A 20,168-nucleotide genomic window follows, 5' to 3' on the forward strand; every position below is an offset into this window, starting at 1 on the left:
GAGAAAGCATCACTCCAAACAAAGCTAGTGGAGGTGATGGAATCCCAGTTGAGCTATTTCAAATCCTGAAAGATGATGCTGTGAAAGTGCTGCACTCAGTATGCCAGCAAATTAGGAAAACTCAGCAGTGGCCACAGGCCTGGAAAAGGTCAGTTTTCATTCCAATCCCAAAGAAAGGAAATGTCAGAGAATGCTCAAACTACCACACAATTGCATGCATCTCATGTGCTAGTAAAGTAATGCTCAAAATTCTCCAAGCCAGGCTTCAGCAGTATGTGAACTGTGAACTTCCAGATGTTCAAGCTGGTTTTAGAAAAGGCAAAGGAACCAGACATTGCCAACATCCACTGGATCATCAAAAAAGCAAGAGAGTTCCAGAAAAACATCTATTTCTGCTTTATTGACTATGCCAAAGCCTTTGACTGTGTGGATCACAATAAACTGTGAAAAATTCTTCAAGAGATAGGAACACCAGACCACCTGATCTGCATCTTGAGAAATCTGTATGCAGGTCAGGAAGCAGCAGTTAGAATTGGACATGGAACAACAGACTGGTTCCAAATAGGAAAAGGAGTACGTCAAGGCTGTATATTGTCACCCTGCTTATTTAACTTCTATGCAGAGTACGGCATGAGAAACTCTGGGCTGGAGGAAGCCCAAGCTGGAATCAAGATTGCTGGGAGAAATATCAAGAACCTCAGATATGCAGATGACACCAGCCTAATGGAGAAAGTGAAGAGGAACTAAAAAGCTTCTTCATGAAAGTGAAAGAAGAGAGTGAAAAATTTGGCTTAAAGCTCAACATTCAGAAAATGAAGATCATGGCATCTGGTCCCATCACCTCATGGGAAATAGATGGGGAAAGAGTGGAAACAGTGTCAGACTTTATTTTTTGGGGCTCCAAAATCACTGCAGATGGTGATTGCAGCCATGAAATTAAAAGATGCTTACTCCTTGGAAGGTTATGACCAACCTAGACAGCATATTCAAAAGCAGAGACATTACTTTGCCAGCAAAGGTTCATCTAGTCAAGGCTATGGTTTTTCCTGTGGTCATGTATGGATGTGAGAGTTGAACTATAAAGAAAGCTGAGTGCAGAAGAATTGATGCTTTTGAACTGTGGTATTGGAGAAGACTCTTGAGAGTCCCTTGGACTGCAAGGAGATCCAACCAGTCCATCCTAAAGGAGATCAGCCCTGGGATTTCTTAGGAAGGAATGATGCTAAAGCTGAAACTCCAATACTTTGGCCACCTGATGTGAAGAGCTGACTCATTTGAAAAGACTCTGATGCTGGGAAAGATTGAGGGCAAGAGGAGAAGGGGATAACAGAGGATGAGATGGTTGGATGGGTGGATGACTCAATGGGTATGAGTTTGGGTAAGCTCTGGGAGTTGGTGATGGACAGGAAGGCCTGGCATGCTGCAGCTCATGGGGTCACAAAGAGTTGGACACAACTGAGCGACTGAACTGAACTGAATGAATGAAACTTCTCTGTAGTTTACTCATTGATTGAAATCACATTTGTGATTTTGTTTGCTTAAGCTCATGTTGAAGTGCCTTTATTTCTAAATTCCTGAATCAGTTTGAGCAAAACTGGGATGATAGTGTCCTGGTTCAGTGGCCTGACATTTACAAAATGCAACTGAACAAGGGCAAGAGAAAGTTGGCAAGGATCCACAGTTGGCCTGGATAAACAGGTTTAGACTCAGAATCCTTCTCAACATAGTGTTCCTCATAGCCACTGCCAAGCTGTTAGATTTGATGTGGGAAAGAAAAATTATCCTCTATTCTTATTCTGGAGTTAAAGTGAATGTTGCTCAGTTGTCTCTGAGTCTTTGAGACCCCATGGACTATACAGTCCATGGAATTTTCTAGGCCAGAATACTGGAGTGGGTAGCCCTTCCCTTCTCCAGGAGACCTTCCCAACCCAGGGATCAAATTCAGGTCTCCTGCATTGCAGGAGGACTGTTTACCAGCTGAGCCACAGGGAAGCCCAAGAATACTGGTGTGGGTAGCCTGTCCCTTCTCCAGTGGATCTTCCCAACCCAGGAATCGAACTGGCATCTCCTGCATTGCAAGCAGATTCTTTCCCAACTTAGCTATCAGGGAAGCCCATCTTTATTCTAAATAAAATAGATTTTAGCCGCAGAGTTTAAAGCTGCCTTGCAGAGAATGAGAGACTGGTAGTTTGCATGATAATTGGGAGTTGACTCTCTGAGGCAGAAATGTACTGGTTATTGCTTAGTTAAATTTCCTTGATTTTTAGCCAGGTATGCAGCTGACCAGAAGGACCGCCCCACTGCACAAATCTAGGAGGCTCAATCCATGAAGAAATAAATGCTAATAGCATCTCCCTGGAGTTGTGCAACATGTGATCCTGCCCAGAGTAGAGACACCATTTTCCGGCTTCTGCTGTAGCTAGCTGGGGTAGGTTTCCGAGATGTGGCCAATAGCATGTGAGGGGAAGATCTGTATATGACTGCTGGAAAGAGTTCTTAAGGGAAACAGTTTTGCTTTCTATTTTCCTTTTCCCTTCCTGATGGGTAGAATACTGCAGTAATTGTTGGGGCTTCTGCAGCCATTTTGGGCTATAAGGTAGCAGCTGTATGCTGAGGATAGCAGAACAGGAAGATAGAAAATGTCTCTAAGTGTCTGGTGATTGTGAAACCATTATACAAGCCCCAGATTGCTGACTTCTGAATTTGTTTATATGAAAAAGGAGCAAAATGTCTGTCTTGTTAAAACCATTGTCATCTGGAGTGCCCATACCCTCAGTCTTTATGGATCTACTTTCCTTAGCTTGTTCCTCTTAGAAAGTCTGTTCCAGGAATCTAGGGCAGGCGAAGGGACCAGCAGGGTCCTTTCTTGCCTGCTGCCCATCCTCTTACCTTAGGTCTCTTCCAGTCCACCCGGGTGTGGTCCCGAGCATCACTGTTTTTCCACTGTTGCATGATCTTGGCCGGGATAGTATCAGTGTAGTTCACCAACTGGAAACCTGTTACATTTGCTCCACTCTCCTTGAATTTGTTTAAGTCAATGTCCATGAAACCCTGGGTGGTAAGGAAGGGAAAGAAGTTAGAATATGCAGCCTGGATGCATCAATTTAACCATGTTACAGAATCACAGCATTTTCCACCCTATTCAGACTTCAGGTGAAACTTAAGTAATGGAGAGGCATTTGCAGTTCCCTTCCTTCTGACCTCTGTTATCACTTATTTTGTGTGCTAAGTTAGCACATTGGTTAAGAGCTCAGGAGCCAGCCATGCCTAGCCTGAAGGGTAGGCTCTGCTATGCAGAGCTATGAGTTACATACTCTTCCTTGGACCAAGTTCCCTGATGGCTTCCTTATGAATAATGGAGGTTAGGAGGCTGAGGAGAAAAAGCAGTACGATGATGCATGTCAAGTCCATGTTGCAAGACTGAGTGATCAGTAAACAGTGGCTGGGATTATTATAACAACACAGATATGTGATAGTTTAAGAACATGAGGGGGGACCTTTGTCCTTTACCACCATCACTCTGCTCTTTCTGGCTGGAGAGACATCTGAATTCTATCCAGGGCAGGCTTCTGTGGGCGCCCCAAGGTCCCCAGCATGTCCCCAGCACGTCTGGAAGAGGCTGGATGCTGATTATGCCTCCCCGCCTGCCCCCCCAGCCCTCCCCGCCCTGTGCTTTTTCCTGTGCTGCAGGCAAGGTCTTGCAAGTGAGGCCCGATCAATTCTCCTATCCACAAAGGATTTCTTATTGGGAATGAAACTTTCCTCCCCATTTGGCGAAGTTCATTCAAACTCAGGAACAGGAAGCCTTCAAGATAGAAAGGAAACCTTGTATCTGTATAATATATTCCACAGTGTACGGTACTTTCAAATCTATGGCTGCGTTTCACTTTAATGCCTTTATAAGGTAGAAACTGTACATCTGTTTGCCAGATAAAGAAACTGAGATAGAGAATTGCTTGCACAAAGTCATTCAGTGATTTAGTGGCATAGAGGGGACTGGAACTAAGGCCTTCTGAAGGCCTATGCTTACTTATTCTCTTGTCATAAATTCAACAAACATTTTTGGAAAGCCAGTGTACTATTCTAATGCTATCCTAATGCAATGTACTATTCTAATAGTGAGTAAAACAAGTTCCTTCTCTAATGAAGCTTACTTTCTAGTGGGAAGAATGGACCATAAACAAATTGTTGTGTATAAAATAAGATAAAAGTATATATTGTACAATACAGGGCAAATATTTTATAATAACTATAAATGAAATATAGCCTTTAAACATTTTGAATCACGAAGAATTGATGCTCTCAAATTGTGGTGCTGGTGAAGACTCTTGAGAGTGCCTTGGGCAGCAAGGAGCTCAAACCAGTCAATCCTAAAGGAAATCAGTCCTGAGTATTCATTGGAAGGACTGATGCTGAAGCTGAAGCTCCAATACTGTTGGCACCTGATGTGAAGAACTGACTCATTGGAAAAGACCCTGATGCTGGGAAAGATTGAGGGCAGGAGGAGAAGGGGATGACAGAGGATTGAGATGGTTGGATGGCATCACTGACTCAATAGACATAACTTTGAGCAAGCTCTGGGAGATGGTGAAGGACAGGGAAGCCTGGTGTGCTGTAGTCCGTGGGGTCACAAAGAATTACACACCTTTGCAAGTGAACAATAGCAACATGGTATTTATTATACATTAATTATATTTCAGTTTTTAAAAAGGAAGCATGTAGCAGTGTATAAGGTAGAATCCAGCAGAGGATACTGTGTGGTAGGTAGCTATGAGCCCTCTGAAGGAAGATGAAGTGGGGAAAGAGGATAAGAAGAGGAGGGCAGTGCCTGGCATGGTCCAAATGAGCCACCCTGAGGCGGTGGTGTCAACACAGGGACCTGACTGATGTGAAGCTGTGGCATGAGCTCTGGGGGAATCTGGGGAAGAGCATTCTGAGCAAAGGCTCAGAGATTGGAGGATGCTTAGCATATTCTAGAAACAGTAGGAAGAGTGGGGTGACTAGCACAGCACAAGCGAGAGAGAGAGAGAGAGAGAGAGAGAGAGAGAGAGAGAGAGAGAGAGAGAGAGAGAGAGAGAGAGAGAGAGAGAGGGAAATGCAGTTGGTGGGTAGGGGGCAGTCCAAGGTTGGATCATAGAAAGCCTTGTGATCATCTAGGTTTCTCTTTGGGTGTAATTGGTACCCATTTCAGGAATTTGAGCAGGGATCACAAAGTCATTGCTCTCTGAACTCCGTGGCTTAGGGAAACTGCCAGATCCCAAGGGGTGAAGTGGGGGAATGAACACAGGAAGTAGTTTGGTGGATTGAGCGTAGGAAGAACTGTGGTCTGGCAGCTCTGAGCCCCCATCACTGCCTCAGCTCTGCCTGGAGGTCCTGAGACATTGTCTTAGTCTCTTGATTTCTCACGGACTCGATCTGGTTTCCTTACTTAAAAGATCTGGTCATCAACCAGTGCAAGTTTGATGTATGAAGCAGGGCACTCAAAGCTGGTACTCTGGGACAACCCAGAGGAATGGGGTGGGGAGGGAGGTGAGAAGGGGGGTTCAGATCATGGGATGCAAGTACACCCATGGCTGATTCATGGCAAAAACCACAACAATATTGTAAAGTAATTAGCCTCTAATTAAAATAAATTAATTATAAAAAAAGAATAGAATTTAAAAAAAAAGATCTGGTCATCAGTAACTTCATGGCTCAAAGACCTTCCCCCACCCTATGCCTCTAAAGTTCAATGATTCTTTATTGTTCCTATTTTACAAACAAACTAAGCTCAGCTCTACTCTGAGCCTTTGCCCAGCTATTCTCTATGCCTGGAAGTGAGTTCTCCCTGGCCAGCTCATGTCCATCCTTGAGTCTCAGCTAAAATACAGTGTCTTCAGAGAGCTTTCTCCTGTAATGTGCTTATTGCTCAGTTGTGTCCAACTCTTGGCCACCCCATGGACTAGGGCCCGCCAGGCTCCTCTGTCCATGGGATTGTCCAGGCAAGAATACTGGAGTGGGTTGCCATGCCCTTCTCCAGGGGATCTTCCTGACCCAGGGATCAAACTGGTTCTCCTGCACTGCAAGTGGATTCTTTACCGTCTGAGCCACCTGGGACTCCTTATCTAAAGACCCAGTTCTCGTCCTTGATAGATGCCCTTGGAACCCTGTTCATTTCCACATCTCCCCAGTAGACACTGATATTCCACTTTTTATCCTAACTATAGCTACCTATCACTTCACCCACAGGCAGGGTAAGCCAGATGTTTTGAGGCGTTCATATACTCAGAGAAGCTCTTTGCTCTTGGGGAGTTAGTAGAATCCATAGCCCTCTCCCTTGGGTGGGTTACCATGAGGTACACTGTGCACCCAAGTCTAGAGCTTCTGTAAGGGATGGAGTTCCATAGCCCCAGAGAGAAGTGCCTTGATTATGCACGTTTTTCAGCTGCCTGCTCTCCCATCCCTACCTTCTTGTTCAGTCGCTCAGTGGTGTTCGACTCTTTGCAGCCCCTTGGACTGCAGCACGCCAGGCTTCCCTGTCCTTCACTATCTCCCAGAGTTTGCTCAAACTTATGTCCATTGAGTCAGTGATGCCATCCAGCTATCTCATCCTCTGTTGTCCCCTTCTCCTCCTGCCCTCAATCTTTCCCAAAGTCAGGGCCTTTTCCAATGGGTCAGGTCTTACATCCCTACCTCACATCCCTGATTCCTTGATGTTATTTCTCAGATTAGCATCCAAAGAAGCTACTTGTGTTTGAATTGCTGTCTTAAAACCTGGTTCTAGTAGAACTCAATCAAGTTACTTGCAATATGCAGTCCAGTCTGTTCCTTCTCAGTGTTCTGCTTGTCACCCATTTGAGATGATCTGGTTTGCTCATTTGTTCCGTTGTCCTCTCTCGTTGTGTTGGAATGTCAGTTCCATGAGAGTTTCTGTTTTGTTCATGGATGTGTCCTAGAACCCAGCATCTAACACCATGTCTGACACAAAGTAGGCTCTCAATACATTTTTATTGGATGAATGAATAAAAGTCAAAGACATTCCTCAAGCAAAAATGCTAATTTGTCAGGGAAAGTATGATCTCCAGGCAGTAAATCCAGTGGATGATTTAAATTGTTTGACAAGGGAAGCTCATGTTGGAAATGCATTTAGTGATTAACTTTACCTACAGCTATAGTTTACAGACATTCACAGGGGTCTGCTGAATTGTGCAAGGATTCTGACAAGCTTTTAGTACAGATGAAATTGGAGTTAGGTTCTTATACCCAATAGGCATCCTAAGACATTCTACTACCTAAGAGTACAACCACCCCACCCCTGGTTAAAGGCTAATGCACAGTGGAGAGATTTCCCATAATCTTCAGAGATTTTAAAAAGAACATTTTATTCATAAAATAACTATTGAGAGAATAAAATGAAAGCGATTTCCTGTAGTCAAATTCCATCGCTTGAAAATCTGTAACAAGCACCCAGGCATTTTGTACTGACTGCCCTCATCAATGTAATGGGGGCCAAAGGAAATGGCAGAGTTTATTCAAACATAAATGCCACTCAGCTCTATCACCAGAATGTCTGACTGCAAGGTGACTGGAGCCAGACCTGAAGTTATTTCCAATCAAACTGATGGGACCTCTACCTGAACTTCTCAGCTCCCCTGAGAAAGAAGGGACAAAGAATGATAAAGTAAGCTCTTATCTGTACTGTTAGGGAAGACACGAAATGAGGGAATAACCTGGCATCAACATGCATTCATCTAGTAGAAGACATCCTCGCCTTCCCCTCATGGAAGATTTCATGCTTGAATGGTGATCTTGAATCTCCATAATATCTTTAATCATGAAGATTAAAGCAGTCTCTTATAGCTACTGGACTTGATCTCTCCATAATGCAAGAAAACAGACCATTCCAACAGAGAAAACTGTTCTTGACTAAGAAGAGGAAATAAAGGTGTGAAATATTTGCCTACCAGTCAGCTGGGAAATTCAACTCACCCACTCCAGTCCCCTGAGCATGCTCATTAAACATGGTTTAATTAAATCATTTTCTAATTTTCTTTGCCATTTTGTTTAAAAAAACCTTAGGGGGTAATATTTGGTAATGAGTACCTTTTGCTTTATCTGTACTATTAATTATATAATATTATAAAAGGATGCAACATTGCTAATTGTATTATATTAAAGATTAAATGATGAAGTCTGATTTTAAGCACTCTGAGTCATTTTGCCTGTTTTATAACATGCCCCCAAATATGGAGTCTATTGCTCTGTGTGCTGTGACTAGTGAATGAAATGAAATTAAACCACAAAATGCTCTGTTCAGGTTATTCAGTAGGAGAATTCAGCTCTTCTAAACCCAGATGCCTCTCAGTGTCCCTCCAGCACTGTACCGGATGCTTTTCTTCACAAAGTGACTGTTTATCATCTAAGAGAAGCCTCTGTGGTAAGTGAGCTCCTGGAGCTGTTAGATCACTGTGTCCCTGTCTGCTTCTGCGGTTCCTCTGTGACATTTCACACTGTCCCATGTGCTCCTGATGAACAGGGGACAGAAGAATGGTCTGCCTATAATTTTTATTCAAGTGCAAATGGACAGGCTCTTAGGATAGAGATCCTTCATCTGAGGGACCCATCACAATACATGAGAGAGGTTCTGCATAATAGCCATTCCTAATGGTTATCATGCAGGAGCTCTGGAGAGGAAACCAGGTATCTCTATAAAGCTGTAATGCTGGTCAAGTGGCTCAGTGGTAAAGAATCTGCCAGTGATGCAGGAGACACAGGTTTGATCTCTGGGTTGGGAAGATCCCCTGGAAAAGGAAATGGTAGGAAAGGAATCTCTACCTACTCCAGTATTCTTGCCTGGAAAATCCCACAGACAGAGGCAGAAGAGTCAGACGTGACTTAGTGACTAAACAACAACAATGCTGGTCAATCAAAACTCAAGGTAAAACATATTATAAAGGGACTAATTAGAAGAATTCCAAATAATAGCATGACTAATGAACATTGAGGACAGGATGTGGAAAATAGTATGAAGTGGTTCATCTCTTTTTTTAACTGAGGAGCCACACATGGGATGAAAGTTGATAAAGCAAGGAAAAGAGACATAGACATATTACACAGGAGTGTGTAGAGGGAACTACGAGAATCACCAAACACAGAAAATGTTTAGAACAGTTTTTTCTAAGAAGTATGAGATTAGAGAGATTAGGTATTTGCCTTTTTTTATAACCTTCCATAATAATTTTTTTCTTTTTTATAACCATGTGAATGTGTTTTCTTTTCAGTACTATTGAAAAATAAAAATAGATCCCCAGATAATTCTGATGTGCCTTACTGGCTCAGAATCATCTGTAAGTCCCTGGAAAGTGGGAGAGGGAGTGTCAGCGACAGCACAGGGAAGAGAAGTCATTGCATGGGTTGATGGTCTATTAAGGGAGCCCTGCTTAATTTGTTGTCTCTTGGCCTAGAATTAAAGGACACTGGTGCCATTAAATATTCTACTGAAACATAGCTTTAGAAACATTGTTCCTAAGGATGACAGATATGACGACAATGGTGAAACTGTCATTTCTTGCGCATCATATAACTTCGTTTATATAGCTCTTTGAGAATTCTGAAGTTGTTGTCATTTAAAGTTGAAAAATGAAATAATCCATCAGCAGTCACCTTTGGATTTATTAAACATTCCCCAAGCTCTTTTCCTGAGCCAGGCATTCTATTAAATGCTTTATATACATAATCCTATTTAATCCCCCCAAACAGCCCTGAGGGGTGAACATGCACAGCAGGCTCCAGGTACTCATTTGCATAAATGAGTGAGTATCTGTCCCAATTTTACATGTGAGGAGCTGTGGTTCAAAGACCTCTGGAACCCACCCCTTTCCCCCCACCTAGAGATCCCCCAGAAGCAAGGATTCCAGCTGTGGTCCAGCTATCAAATCTGTCTTCTTCATCTGTGTGATACACTGCTTTGCCAGCCGAGGAAGACAGGAATGTAGCTTTAGGATGGGGTTTCCAGACTGCCCCAGATAAAGAGGGACAAAGAAGCTTAGACAGCGTGGCTGACAGTTAATAGCCTAGAACAGAGGTCTCACTCTGCCAAAGAGGGGTTACAGATTGGTTAGATGTTTCTCAAGCCTCTGATTTATATGAAGTTTTTTAGTACCCACCTACTCCATATCCATACCAGGAGTCAGCAAATTTTTTTTTTTTTTGGATAAGTGGTCATATTGTGAATTTTTTAGGCTTACAGAGCATGTTGTTTCTGTCATAACTATTCAGTGCAGCTATTAGAGCATGAAGGCAGGCCTAGATAATAGAAAATGAAATAGCATGGTTGTGTCCCCTCCACCCCCAAGTGTATTCATGAACACTGAAACTTGAATTTCACATAATTTTCGTATGTCATGAGATATCACTTTTCTTTTCTCTTTTTCTAGTAATTTAAACATATAAAAATCATTCCTGGCTAAACAAAGCCAGGAAATGGTTGAATTTGACCCATGGGGTACAGTTTAGGTTTACTGATGCCTGAAGGAAAGATGTTAGAGAACACATCAAACCCCTTGTTGTCCAGAGAGGAGACTATTGGCCTCAAGTTGTAGGCTGGTTAGAGTGTGAGCTGGGGTTAGGATCTATATTCCCTAAGCACTCATTGTAGGAGGCAGTGCAGTGGTGACCAGCTGTTAGAATAGCATGACTGGGGGAGGGGAGGAAGTGCTCAATTAATTAAACCAGTTAAGATAGTCATTCCATCTATCATATCTCAATGATAATTTTCCAAGCATTAGCACAAAAAGGCATGTCAAATAATTATGATATCCAAAAGAGATGTTTAACACCATAACTATATTAGATGTACTTTCACATTGCTGTAAAGATTTAGAAAATGCTTTGAGGATGGTGAGGAGGCTCTGGGCTATCATTATGACTTTTAATTATTATGTGTGCCTGGAAACAAAACATCTCGAGGATGTGTGCTTACTGATTATTTAACTCTCTGGTCTTCAAAATGCAGATATAATAGCACCTACAGCATAGAACTGGTACAAGGTTTTTTTAAAAAGTGTGTATAAATACTTAGAGCTGTGTCTGGCACAAAGTAAGCATTTAATAAATCTTAGCTATTATTATTGTCATCATGTTTACCGCCATCACTGTGATACAGTCCAAAGAGGTTAGGTGTTAACAACTACTTGAAAACCAGGCACTGGGGGTTTGGGATGGACATGTCCGCACTGCTATATTTAAAATGGATAACCAGCAAGGAACTACTATATGACACATGGGACTCTGTTCAATGTTATGTGGCAGTCTGGAGGGGAGGGGAGTTGGGAAAAAATGGATACATGTGCATGTATGGCTGAATCCCTTGCTCTTCACCTGAAACTGTCACAACATTGTTAATTGGCTATACCCCAATGCAAAATACCAAGTAAAAAAACCCAAAACCAGGCGCTGGGTCAGGCAAGACACCTGAGCCCACAGGAGGCAGGTGTATAGGAACGCAGCTTTCAAAAGGTAAAAAACTTTATCTTCAAAGCCAGATTTCCTTTCTCTCTGGGGTTCTTTCAAGGGGTCACAGACAAGCTGCTCAGCCCTTATCATCCTGCTTGGGCTGACACCACTCCCATTAGATGGAGGAGGGAACAGCCAGCATTGTTAAGAGAAAGGGGCCAAAGAGAAGGATTTTTAACAAGCCCTGGGAGGTGGGAAAGAAAACTCCCTCCATCTCATCCGCCTGAGATCTAGAAGAGGTAAGATTAGAACAAATTGAAGAACTTGGACTTTATACTCTGAGTGGCACGAGTTGAGCATGGCAAATTTCCCCAGCTTGTCAGGTAAATTCTTAGATGACAGCTCCGTAGAGAGGATAGTTACAGGAAAGTTCAAAAAATCTCGTTACAATAGAAATGCTTTAAAAAAGTGGGGATGTTCAACCTGAAAATAATGAAAGACTAGGAGGAGAAGTGAAGGATGTATTCCAATCCCAGAAGGGCTTTTGTGGTGGCGGGGCGGGGGTGGGGGGGATACTTGTTCTTTAAGGTAAGCCAGAACCAACCAATGGACAGAAGTCATGGGAGTCAGACTTGGGCTAAAATAATAATGTGACAATCACAGCGCCTCACACGTATTAGACCTGAACTGTGTAGTAGGCACTATACTGAGAGCTTTATTTGTATGATCTCATGTAATCCTTGGAATTATCCTGTGAAGCAAGTACTTTTATCATTTCCACATTGCAAATTAGAAAACTGAGTCTTAAACGAATGCAGCAGCTTCTGCCCAATATAACATAGCTAGTAAGGGGCAGAGACCACAGTCATAGCAAGTGACAAGACTCTGTGCTTACTTTCTAACCGCTGTACATTCTGCCTCCTCATCACTAGTCAGTCTGATTCATTTATCTCCTGTCCTGCAATGAATGAAGCCCTTGGAATGGCTTGCATCTCTATACTATTAATAAGAAGGAATTAGCAGTAAGGAGACCTGGGTGTTAGTCTCCAACTCTTTTTTAAAATTGGATTATAGTTGCTTTACAATGTTGTGTCAGTTTCTACTGTACAGCAGAGTAAACCAGTCATACATACACATGTATCTCCTCTTTTGGGGGTTTCCTTCCCATTTAGGTCACAACAGAGCACCGAGTAGAACTGCCTGTACTATGCAGCAGGTTCTCATTAGTTACCTATTTTATACATAGTGGTGTATATATGCCAGTCCCAATCTCCCAATCCATTCCTTCCCTCAGCCCCCACCCAGTATCCATACCTTTGTTCTCTACATGTGTCTTTATTTCTCCGTTTCAAATAAGATCATCTATACCATTTTTCCAGCTTCCGCGTATACCCATTAATATATGATACTTGCTTTTTTCTGACTGACTTCACTCTGTATGACAGTCTCTAGGTTCATCCATGTCTCTGAAAATTTAATGTGTGCTGATTCTTGGGTTGTGAACCTCAAAGTGCTTTATTTCTCTCTCTCAGAGTCTCTACCAGTATCCACAGCACAGTACCTGGAGCAGGTGGATGGCTTAATCCACACCAAGGAGTGAAGCAATAAACAATAATGTCTTCACGCATCCTTCTCATGGTTTTCTTGTAAGTTTCCATCCTTCATCTCTCACCCTCGAAACTTACATCTTGTGGACCAAAGAGTTTTGTTATTGACTTTTTTTGGGTGATATTGATCCAGGCACTAGATTGTTGATCTGCACAGTGAGGCCCTTGGCTAGATCAACGAGTGATCTTTCCAGCTGTTGTCCTGGGCTGTAGGCATTTTAGAGTCTCCCATGTTGAATTAGGGGGAAGGGAGAAGAATGGGGTTCTAGATTCCTACCCTTCTTCTACCATCAAAGCAGCTTTGCTTTCTTATCTGTTTCACATACCAGGGTTCTCCTCAAGATTCCATTTGAAAATAGAGCTTTAAACTAAAAGGTTTGGAAACTTCTGAGCCAGTTGATTTTTCTCTTAAGGGCTTTTCAGCTTTGATCTACAATTCTGTGATCACACAGGTGTGTGCACATGAATATGGAGATACGTGAGTTCATGGAATATTCCTGAGATGAGAACTTTGTTCTGTCCTCAAATAACCATGTCTCTGCATACAGTGTTCAGATTTTCCTATTTTAGCCACTTTAACTGACTGGAACTTGAATGTGTTCTCGCCCTATATAATCCCTCATAGCACAGGCTTATCTGGTTCCTGCCAAGTCAATAAGACTTTGCAGCTGTGCTTAAAACAGCTAAAACATCATTTGAATTGGAAAAAAGAAACAAGCCTCTAGTGTTAACTCTTATCCAAGTACATTTGAAAGAAGAGGGGCTGGCACCTATATACTTCGATACCTTCAAACGCACAATCAGACATATCCCCCAAACACAAGTCTGCTGTTGACAGATTATTTTAAAAGGTGGTTGGGATCTCACAGTCTGGGGGTTTAGGATAAAATGCTGACACTTTGTGGCAGAAAGTCAGGAGGCCCCTAGACTAGGCTGTCAAAGCATGGTTAAAAAAGTATAGTATCTGGCTTGGTATTGGTTGGTCTTCCAAAATCTCGCTTAATGTTAACCTTGTTCTGTCTGCAGTCAGGGGTGCCACCTGGCCATGGGCACCTCAGAACAAGAGCCAAAGACCAATTAAAAAGTCAGCCTAAGGATTATGCCCACCTGTTGCTGTTATTCAGTCTCTAAGTCGTGTCTGACTCTTTGCAACCCCATGGACTACAGCATGCCAGGTTCCTCTGTCCCCCGCTATTTTCTAGAGTTTGTTCAGATTTATTCCCATCAGGTCGGTGATGCTATCTGATAATCTCATCCTCTGCCACCCACTTCTCTTCTTGCCCTCAATCCTTCCCAGCATCAGAGTCTTTTCCAGTAAGTTGGCTCTTCGCATTGGGTGACCAAAGTATTGGAGCTTCAACTTCAGCAACAGTCCTTCCAGTGAATATTCAGGGTTGATTTCCTTTAGGATTGACTGGTTTGTTCTCATTGCAGTCCAAGGGACTTTCAAGAGTCTTCTCCAACACTACAGTTCAAAAGCATCAATTCTTCAGCACTCAGCCTTTTTGTAGTCCAGCTCTCACATCTGTACCTGAGTACTGGATAAACCATAGCTTGACTGTATGGAACTTTGTTGGCAAAGTGATGGCTCTGCTTTTTAATATGCCATCTAGGCCCATGAAGGGGATTATGGCTGGAGTTCCTGGCAGACTTGAAATCAACAATGTCTCCCTTTCATATGATCAAAACCTTTCTGTCTAAGAAGGATCAGCCTACTTTTTAAATAAAACACCAGCTTAAGCATTCTCAGGGGCTCCCAAAGAGTAGGCACCCTCTGAATGCTTGGTGAAAAAGGAATGAAAACTCAAACATAGCATTAAATTTGAAACCTAGCAGGATGGAGAAAGGAATATTCTAGTTCATTCATTCATTCATTCATCTGTATCTAATATTGCCAAGCACATATGGGACAAAAGGATGCAGCAGAGAATAAGATACACTTGATCCTTGTTTTCGTTACTTAAAGTTTAGTGACAAAGACCAGTATTACCCATGTAATTATAGAGCAAAATAAGTAGGACAAAACCTGGCTCTGGAACTCAGGGAAGGCTTCCCAATGGAAACACAGAAGCTGAAAGAATAGGAGGCTTTGGTTGGGTGAAGAGTGCAAGGAAGAACCTTCTAATCAGAAGACACATGGGCTTGGAGATTCTAAGTTAGAGTGACTGAGGGCGGTGAATCAGAGGAATTGCATGTACGCATCAGTTTAGCATCAGGAGGGACAGACCCCTTAAGTGCCAGTTTTGGCAGTAGGTTAGGGTAATGTACAGCTCGGAAGGTTCAGTCCTCGCTTCCCTACTTGTCCCTCTTTTTAAAAATTTGTATTTATTTTGTGATTTTTCTCTGGCATTGTTTACAAACTTTACTTATATGTTCTGGCTGGAAGACAAAGCCAAGTTGTTTCCAGGACAAAAGTGAAGCCACATGCTTCTTAGTGCTGCTGGTATGAGCCTGGTGCAGTGGAAGATGTGCTCGGTTCATGTTTGATGTTCCTTTGGTGGGCTGTTAGAACCATGCCCTGTGAGAAGGCACTGGGGGGATGCGAAGATGAGGGGCATCCAGGCTAGAGGAGCAAATGCCAGGAGCAAGCAGGGTAGGTGGTTCCAAATACACGATTCCCTATCAGTGGGTGTTATTCGAGCAGGAACCAGATGGATGTGCTTCTGTTAACGACATTGTAGAGGAGTCTGGCCTTTTATGGGAAGTGGTTTAGCTGCCCTCTGAGTCATTTGCATATTCATAGCTGTACTTATAGACTACCATTGATCTCTGCTTCTTTTAGGAAGACACAAGGAATTTGCCTCTAAGTTCATGTGGTAAATGGATACCAGCATTGTTTATTTCCTGAGAAGTCATTTCACTCACTCATTCATTCATTCAGTGACTTTTTAAAGCACACCATTACATGAAGCTCATTTTGCCTGGTAAACTGGAAATTCATCAATGAGAAAGGCAAATTCCTTCCTCCAGGAGCTTACAGACAAACAGAGAGGAAGGTATTATATTATTGTATTTCTATTATTATTATTTTACCATAATTATTGTATTATTATAATAATATAATATATATTTATATCATATAAGTATAATATTATATTATCAATTATTATTATGATTATAATTACCACTATTATTATAGTGGTGGATGAGATTTAGTCTAGAAGGGGGTTGAGGGACCTCAAGGATGGTATCCTGTTTCCAGATACTGTGTTTTCTTCCCCGCCCCGCCAAATGATAATGATGATGGTGATTACAATGATTATGATAGTGGTAATTGTTAACATTTATTGAGTGTTTTTGGGGGGCCAACTATAACTATGAACACTTATAAAGTTATTATTTCATTTAATTCACATGAAAGCCCATGTGGAGGTAGATGATGCTACATTCCTTTTTTTTTTTTGCAGAATAGGCAGTGGAAGCTCAGAGAGTGTAGGTTATTTTACTAACTCCACACAGCTAATAAATATGAAGCCAGAATTCAAACCCAGGTCTGTCTGACCCAGAGCCACTCTCTCCAACTACTGCACTACCTTCCTAACCAAAGAAATGACACAGAAACCAAACATGAACATGTATTGAGATGATGTGGGCAGAAGAAAGCAGCCGTGCTTGGCCTTATAGAAAGCATAGATAGATTTCTCTGCACAGGGGAGCAAGGAGATGAAAGAGCACCTCCTCAGGACTCATACAGCAGAGAGACAGCAGCGTGGAGCTGAATCTTGAATGAGCTGCCACGTGGACCAGAGCTACTTCTAACTCTAACATTTCATAGGAAGTCATCTGCAACCACGTGGTGGAAATGTCTGACACCCTGGTCCCCAGATACCCCAATAAGGCGTGGAATGACCTGTCCTCAGTTTGTGTTTCCCTCAGCTTTTATGCACTAGAAATTGCAGTCAGTATCCATGGGAGGTTGGTTGAGGAACCCCTGAAGACACCAAAATCTGCAGATTCTCAAATCCCTTAAATAAAATGTCATAATATTTGTATATAACCTGCACATATATGTGCATTCTCCTGAATACTTTACACCATCTCTAGGTTACTTATAATACCTGATAAAATGTAAATGCTATGTCACTAGCTGGAAATACCATATAAATGCCAGGTAGATATTTGCCAATATATAGCACATGCAAGTTCTGCATTTTGGAAACTTTTGGATTTTTTTTTGAAATATTTTTGACCTGTGGTGGGTTCAGTCCATGGATATAGAACCCATTGATGTGAAGGACCAACTGTATAATTATAATAAAATTCCATCAGTGTCCAGTGGAAAATGAAATGTGGATTTGAGAGCTTGAGTCTGAATTCCAGGTCTATTGCTGCAATTGTAGCAAGATTTAAACTCAAGCCCTCTAGTCAAGAGCCCATCCTCCCACTGCACCTGACCCCCACTCCTCATGCTCAGCAGTCATATGGAACAGTGTAAGAACATGAATTTGGGAGTTCTGTAGTCCTGGAGGGGAAGCCTGGCTCCATGACTTTATCAATTTAGTAGCTGGGAAACTGGCTCCCTGACTTTATAAATTTAGTGACTAGAAAGCTTATTTTCTAAACCTTGGTTTCTTCATTTGATAAATGGGGTTTTTATCAACCTCGAGGACTATTATGAAGATTTAATAGTTATCACTTATAGTGTTTAGACTGTAGCAATCACTCAGTGAATAGCTGAGTTATCACTGTTGTTATTATTGTTGTAGTTATTTATTAGGGGTGTAAGGCAGTCTAGTTCAGTGGCTCCAGTGGTTTGGCATAAGTTTAGCCTGGTCATCCTATTCTTAGGATCACATCACTTGGTTTTCGTCAGGTTCCTGAGAGCCAAACTCCATTGACCAGTAGTGCTTGCCTTCCTCCTCTGTAGCTCAATCATGTAACATCTTGGAGCCTCAGTTCTCTCTTCTGTAAAATGGTGATAAAGTCTACCTTGCTTATTTCATAAGGGTACTGGTGGGATGTGATGTATGCTGAAATGTCACATTAGTATAAAAATGAGAGGAATTGCTGTTATTGTTATGAATGCCTTGAAAGGTGAAAGTGAAGTTGCTTAGGCATGTCCAACTCTTTGCGACCTTATGGACTGTAGCCTACCAGGCTCCTCCGTCCATGGAATTTTCCAGGCAAGAGTACTGGAGTGGGTTGCCATTTCCTTCTCCAGGGGATCTTCCTGACCCAGGGATCACACCTGGGTCTCCCGCATTGCTGTCAGACACTTTAGCATCTGAGCCACCTGGGAAGCCCATGAATGCCCAAGGTAGCACCAAATGCTCTGCACTGAAAGACAACCAATACCTTCAGTCTTTCAGTGCTTCTCAAACTGGGATCTGGTGGACCCTTTATAAATTTTCGGGGGTATGCTAGTTCTCTGCAAGAATTTTTAAATGTTGTGCTTATTTATTTCAATGAAACTTATATCATCAATATTAATTATCTGATCATTTGTCTCATGCTGTGAGTACTCTTGTTTGCAGTCCCAGTGGACTGAAAAATTTAATCATTAGCTCAGTGTTTCCCAAACTGTCTGTGCAGATGCATTCTAGGGGTTCACATATCTTTCTTTTGAGAAACATTAGTTTGTTCTAAGATTTGCTGCTGATGCATTATAGAGATAAGAGCTAGCTATAACTGGAGAGCTCTGGCTGGTAACTGTCTGCTTTGATCACAGTCTCAGAATAGTGAGTGAAAGCTGAGTCAGGGCTGGGTTTGGAGGAGGACTGACAGCCAGACAGGAGAGCTTGGTCCTCCAGGGGATTTCAGGACCCAGGAGCTTCTTTAAGTAGTAACGGTACAGTTCACCAATTTCTATGGCAACCCACTCCAGTATTCTTGCCTGGGAAATCCCATGGACAAAGGAGCCTGGCGGGCTACAGTCCATAGTGTTGCAAAGAGTTGAACACGACTGAGCGACTGAGTATGCACTCAAGTTCACTTTATGGACATCCCAACACTCTGGAAATATAAATATACATCTATCCTATCACATATAAAATAAGAATGCATATATCAGCATATATATGCATGGGCATATACATGCATATATACATATGAATACAACATGTGAGTATGTTCAGATGGGCACATTTACTATATGAAGCAAGGATTCCCTACTGTGTAGAGCAATTTAACTTTTTCTAGGCATGGTGGCATTCAGCAACATGCTGGCCTTCCCCAGTGACTCTATGAGCATATAGAATAGGAACTATTATTCTCAGTGAGGGAATTGAATGCTGGTGAATTGCCCAAATCACAAGCTAGCTGAGGATGGTGTCTGGACAAAAAGCAGGGTTTTTCTTTCTTTGTTTTTTTAATGACTCCCTGTTATAAAGCTCTCCTCCCTGACCCAGGGTTCTCCTTCCGTCTTCTCTTCCAGTAGCCCTCCAAACCCAGAAAAGCATCCCTCCAAAGTGACCTGTTACAGGAATGCTGTTGGCTTCTTTGAAGCTCACACAGTCTGACAGGGACGGAAAGAACCTTGAAATAAAAAGTAGCTCCCTCCTTTGTTAAACCTTTCAAAAGCTCCCTTAGTTTCTAACTCTATAATTACACCCTAATCACAAGCATGCTGAAGGAGGGGGTCAGTTCCATGCAGCAGTGGGCTAATTATGTGGCAGAATTTCTAAAAATTATCATCTTATAAATTGCATGATTCCTCTGAAGGGGGAAGAAACACACACACACCACATACTCCACTATATTTCAAACTGAATTAATTAGTAATTTGAAGCCCAATTATCAACTAATCTATTGGAACATGCAAGTCTTTTGTATTTGGATGGTATATGCAATTTGCATCCTATTAGCTGGCAGTTGTAAGAATTTGAGAGCTCATTAGGTCAGAGGAGAAAAAAAAAATGCAGATCAGAAGGCTACAGACACCCAAGGGGCTGACTTGGTGATGCTGTGACTAAGGGGTCACTTGGCAACAGATGGAGGCTGGCGATGTAATTACCTGAGGTCTTTGGGCGGCTTTGAGGTCACTGATATGTAATTTCTAACTTATCCTGGAGAGATGATTATGTATGCCCCAACCCTTGTTCTGTGTATTCTCAAGCAGCAGGGTGCCCACATGATCTATGCTAAGAGATGTCCTGATATAGTAGAAAAGGCGTAGGTCTGCTAACGCTG

The 20,168-nt window shown here is 42.2% G+C and overlaps 1 protein-coding gene across 4 annotated transcripts in view; it reads right to left on the reverse strand.

The window, feature by feature from the left end:
• Positions 1-20,168, reverse strand: part of GRIA1 (glutamate ionotropic receptor AMPA type subunit 1) — a 355,242-nt gene that overhangs the window by 126,126 nt on the left and 208,948 nt on the right. For all 4 annotated transcript variants that reach the window (XM_005683203.2, XM_005683204.2, XM_013965710.2 and 1 more), the window contains exon 6: positions 2,890-3,051. In XM_005683203.2, the coding sequence (XP_005683260.1) occupies positions 2,890-3,051 (162 nt within the window). The remainder of the gene's footprint in view (positions 1-2,889; positions 3,052-20,168) is intronic.

This window comes from Capra hircus, chromosome 7 (genome assembly GCF_001704415.2).
Source record: "Capra hircus breed San Clemente chromosome 7, ASM170441v1, whole genome shotgun sequence".
NCBI classification, from domain to species: domain Eukaryota; kingdom Metazoa; phylum Chordata; class Mammalia; order Artiodactyla; family Bovidae; genus Capra; species Capra hircus.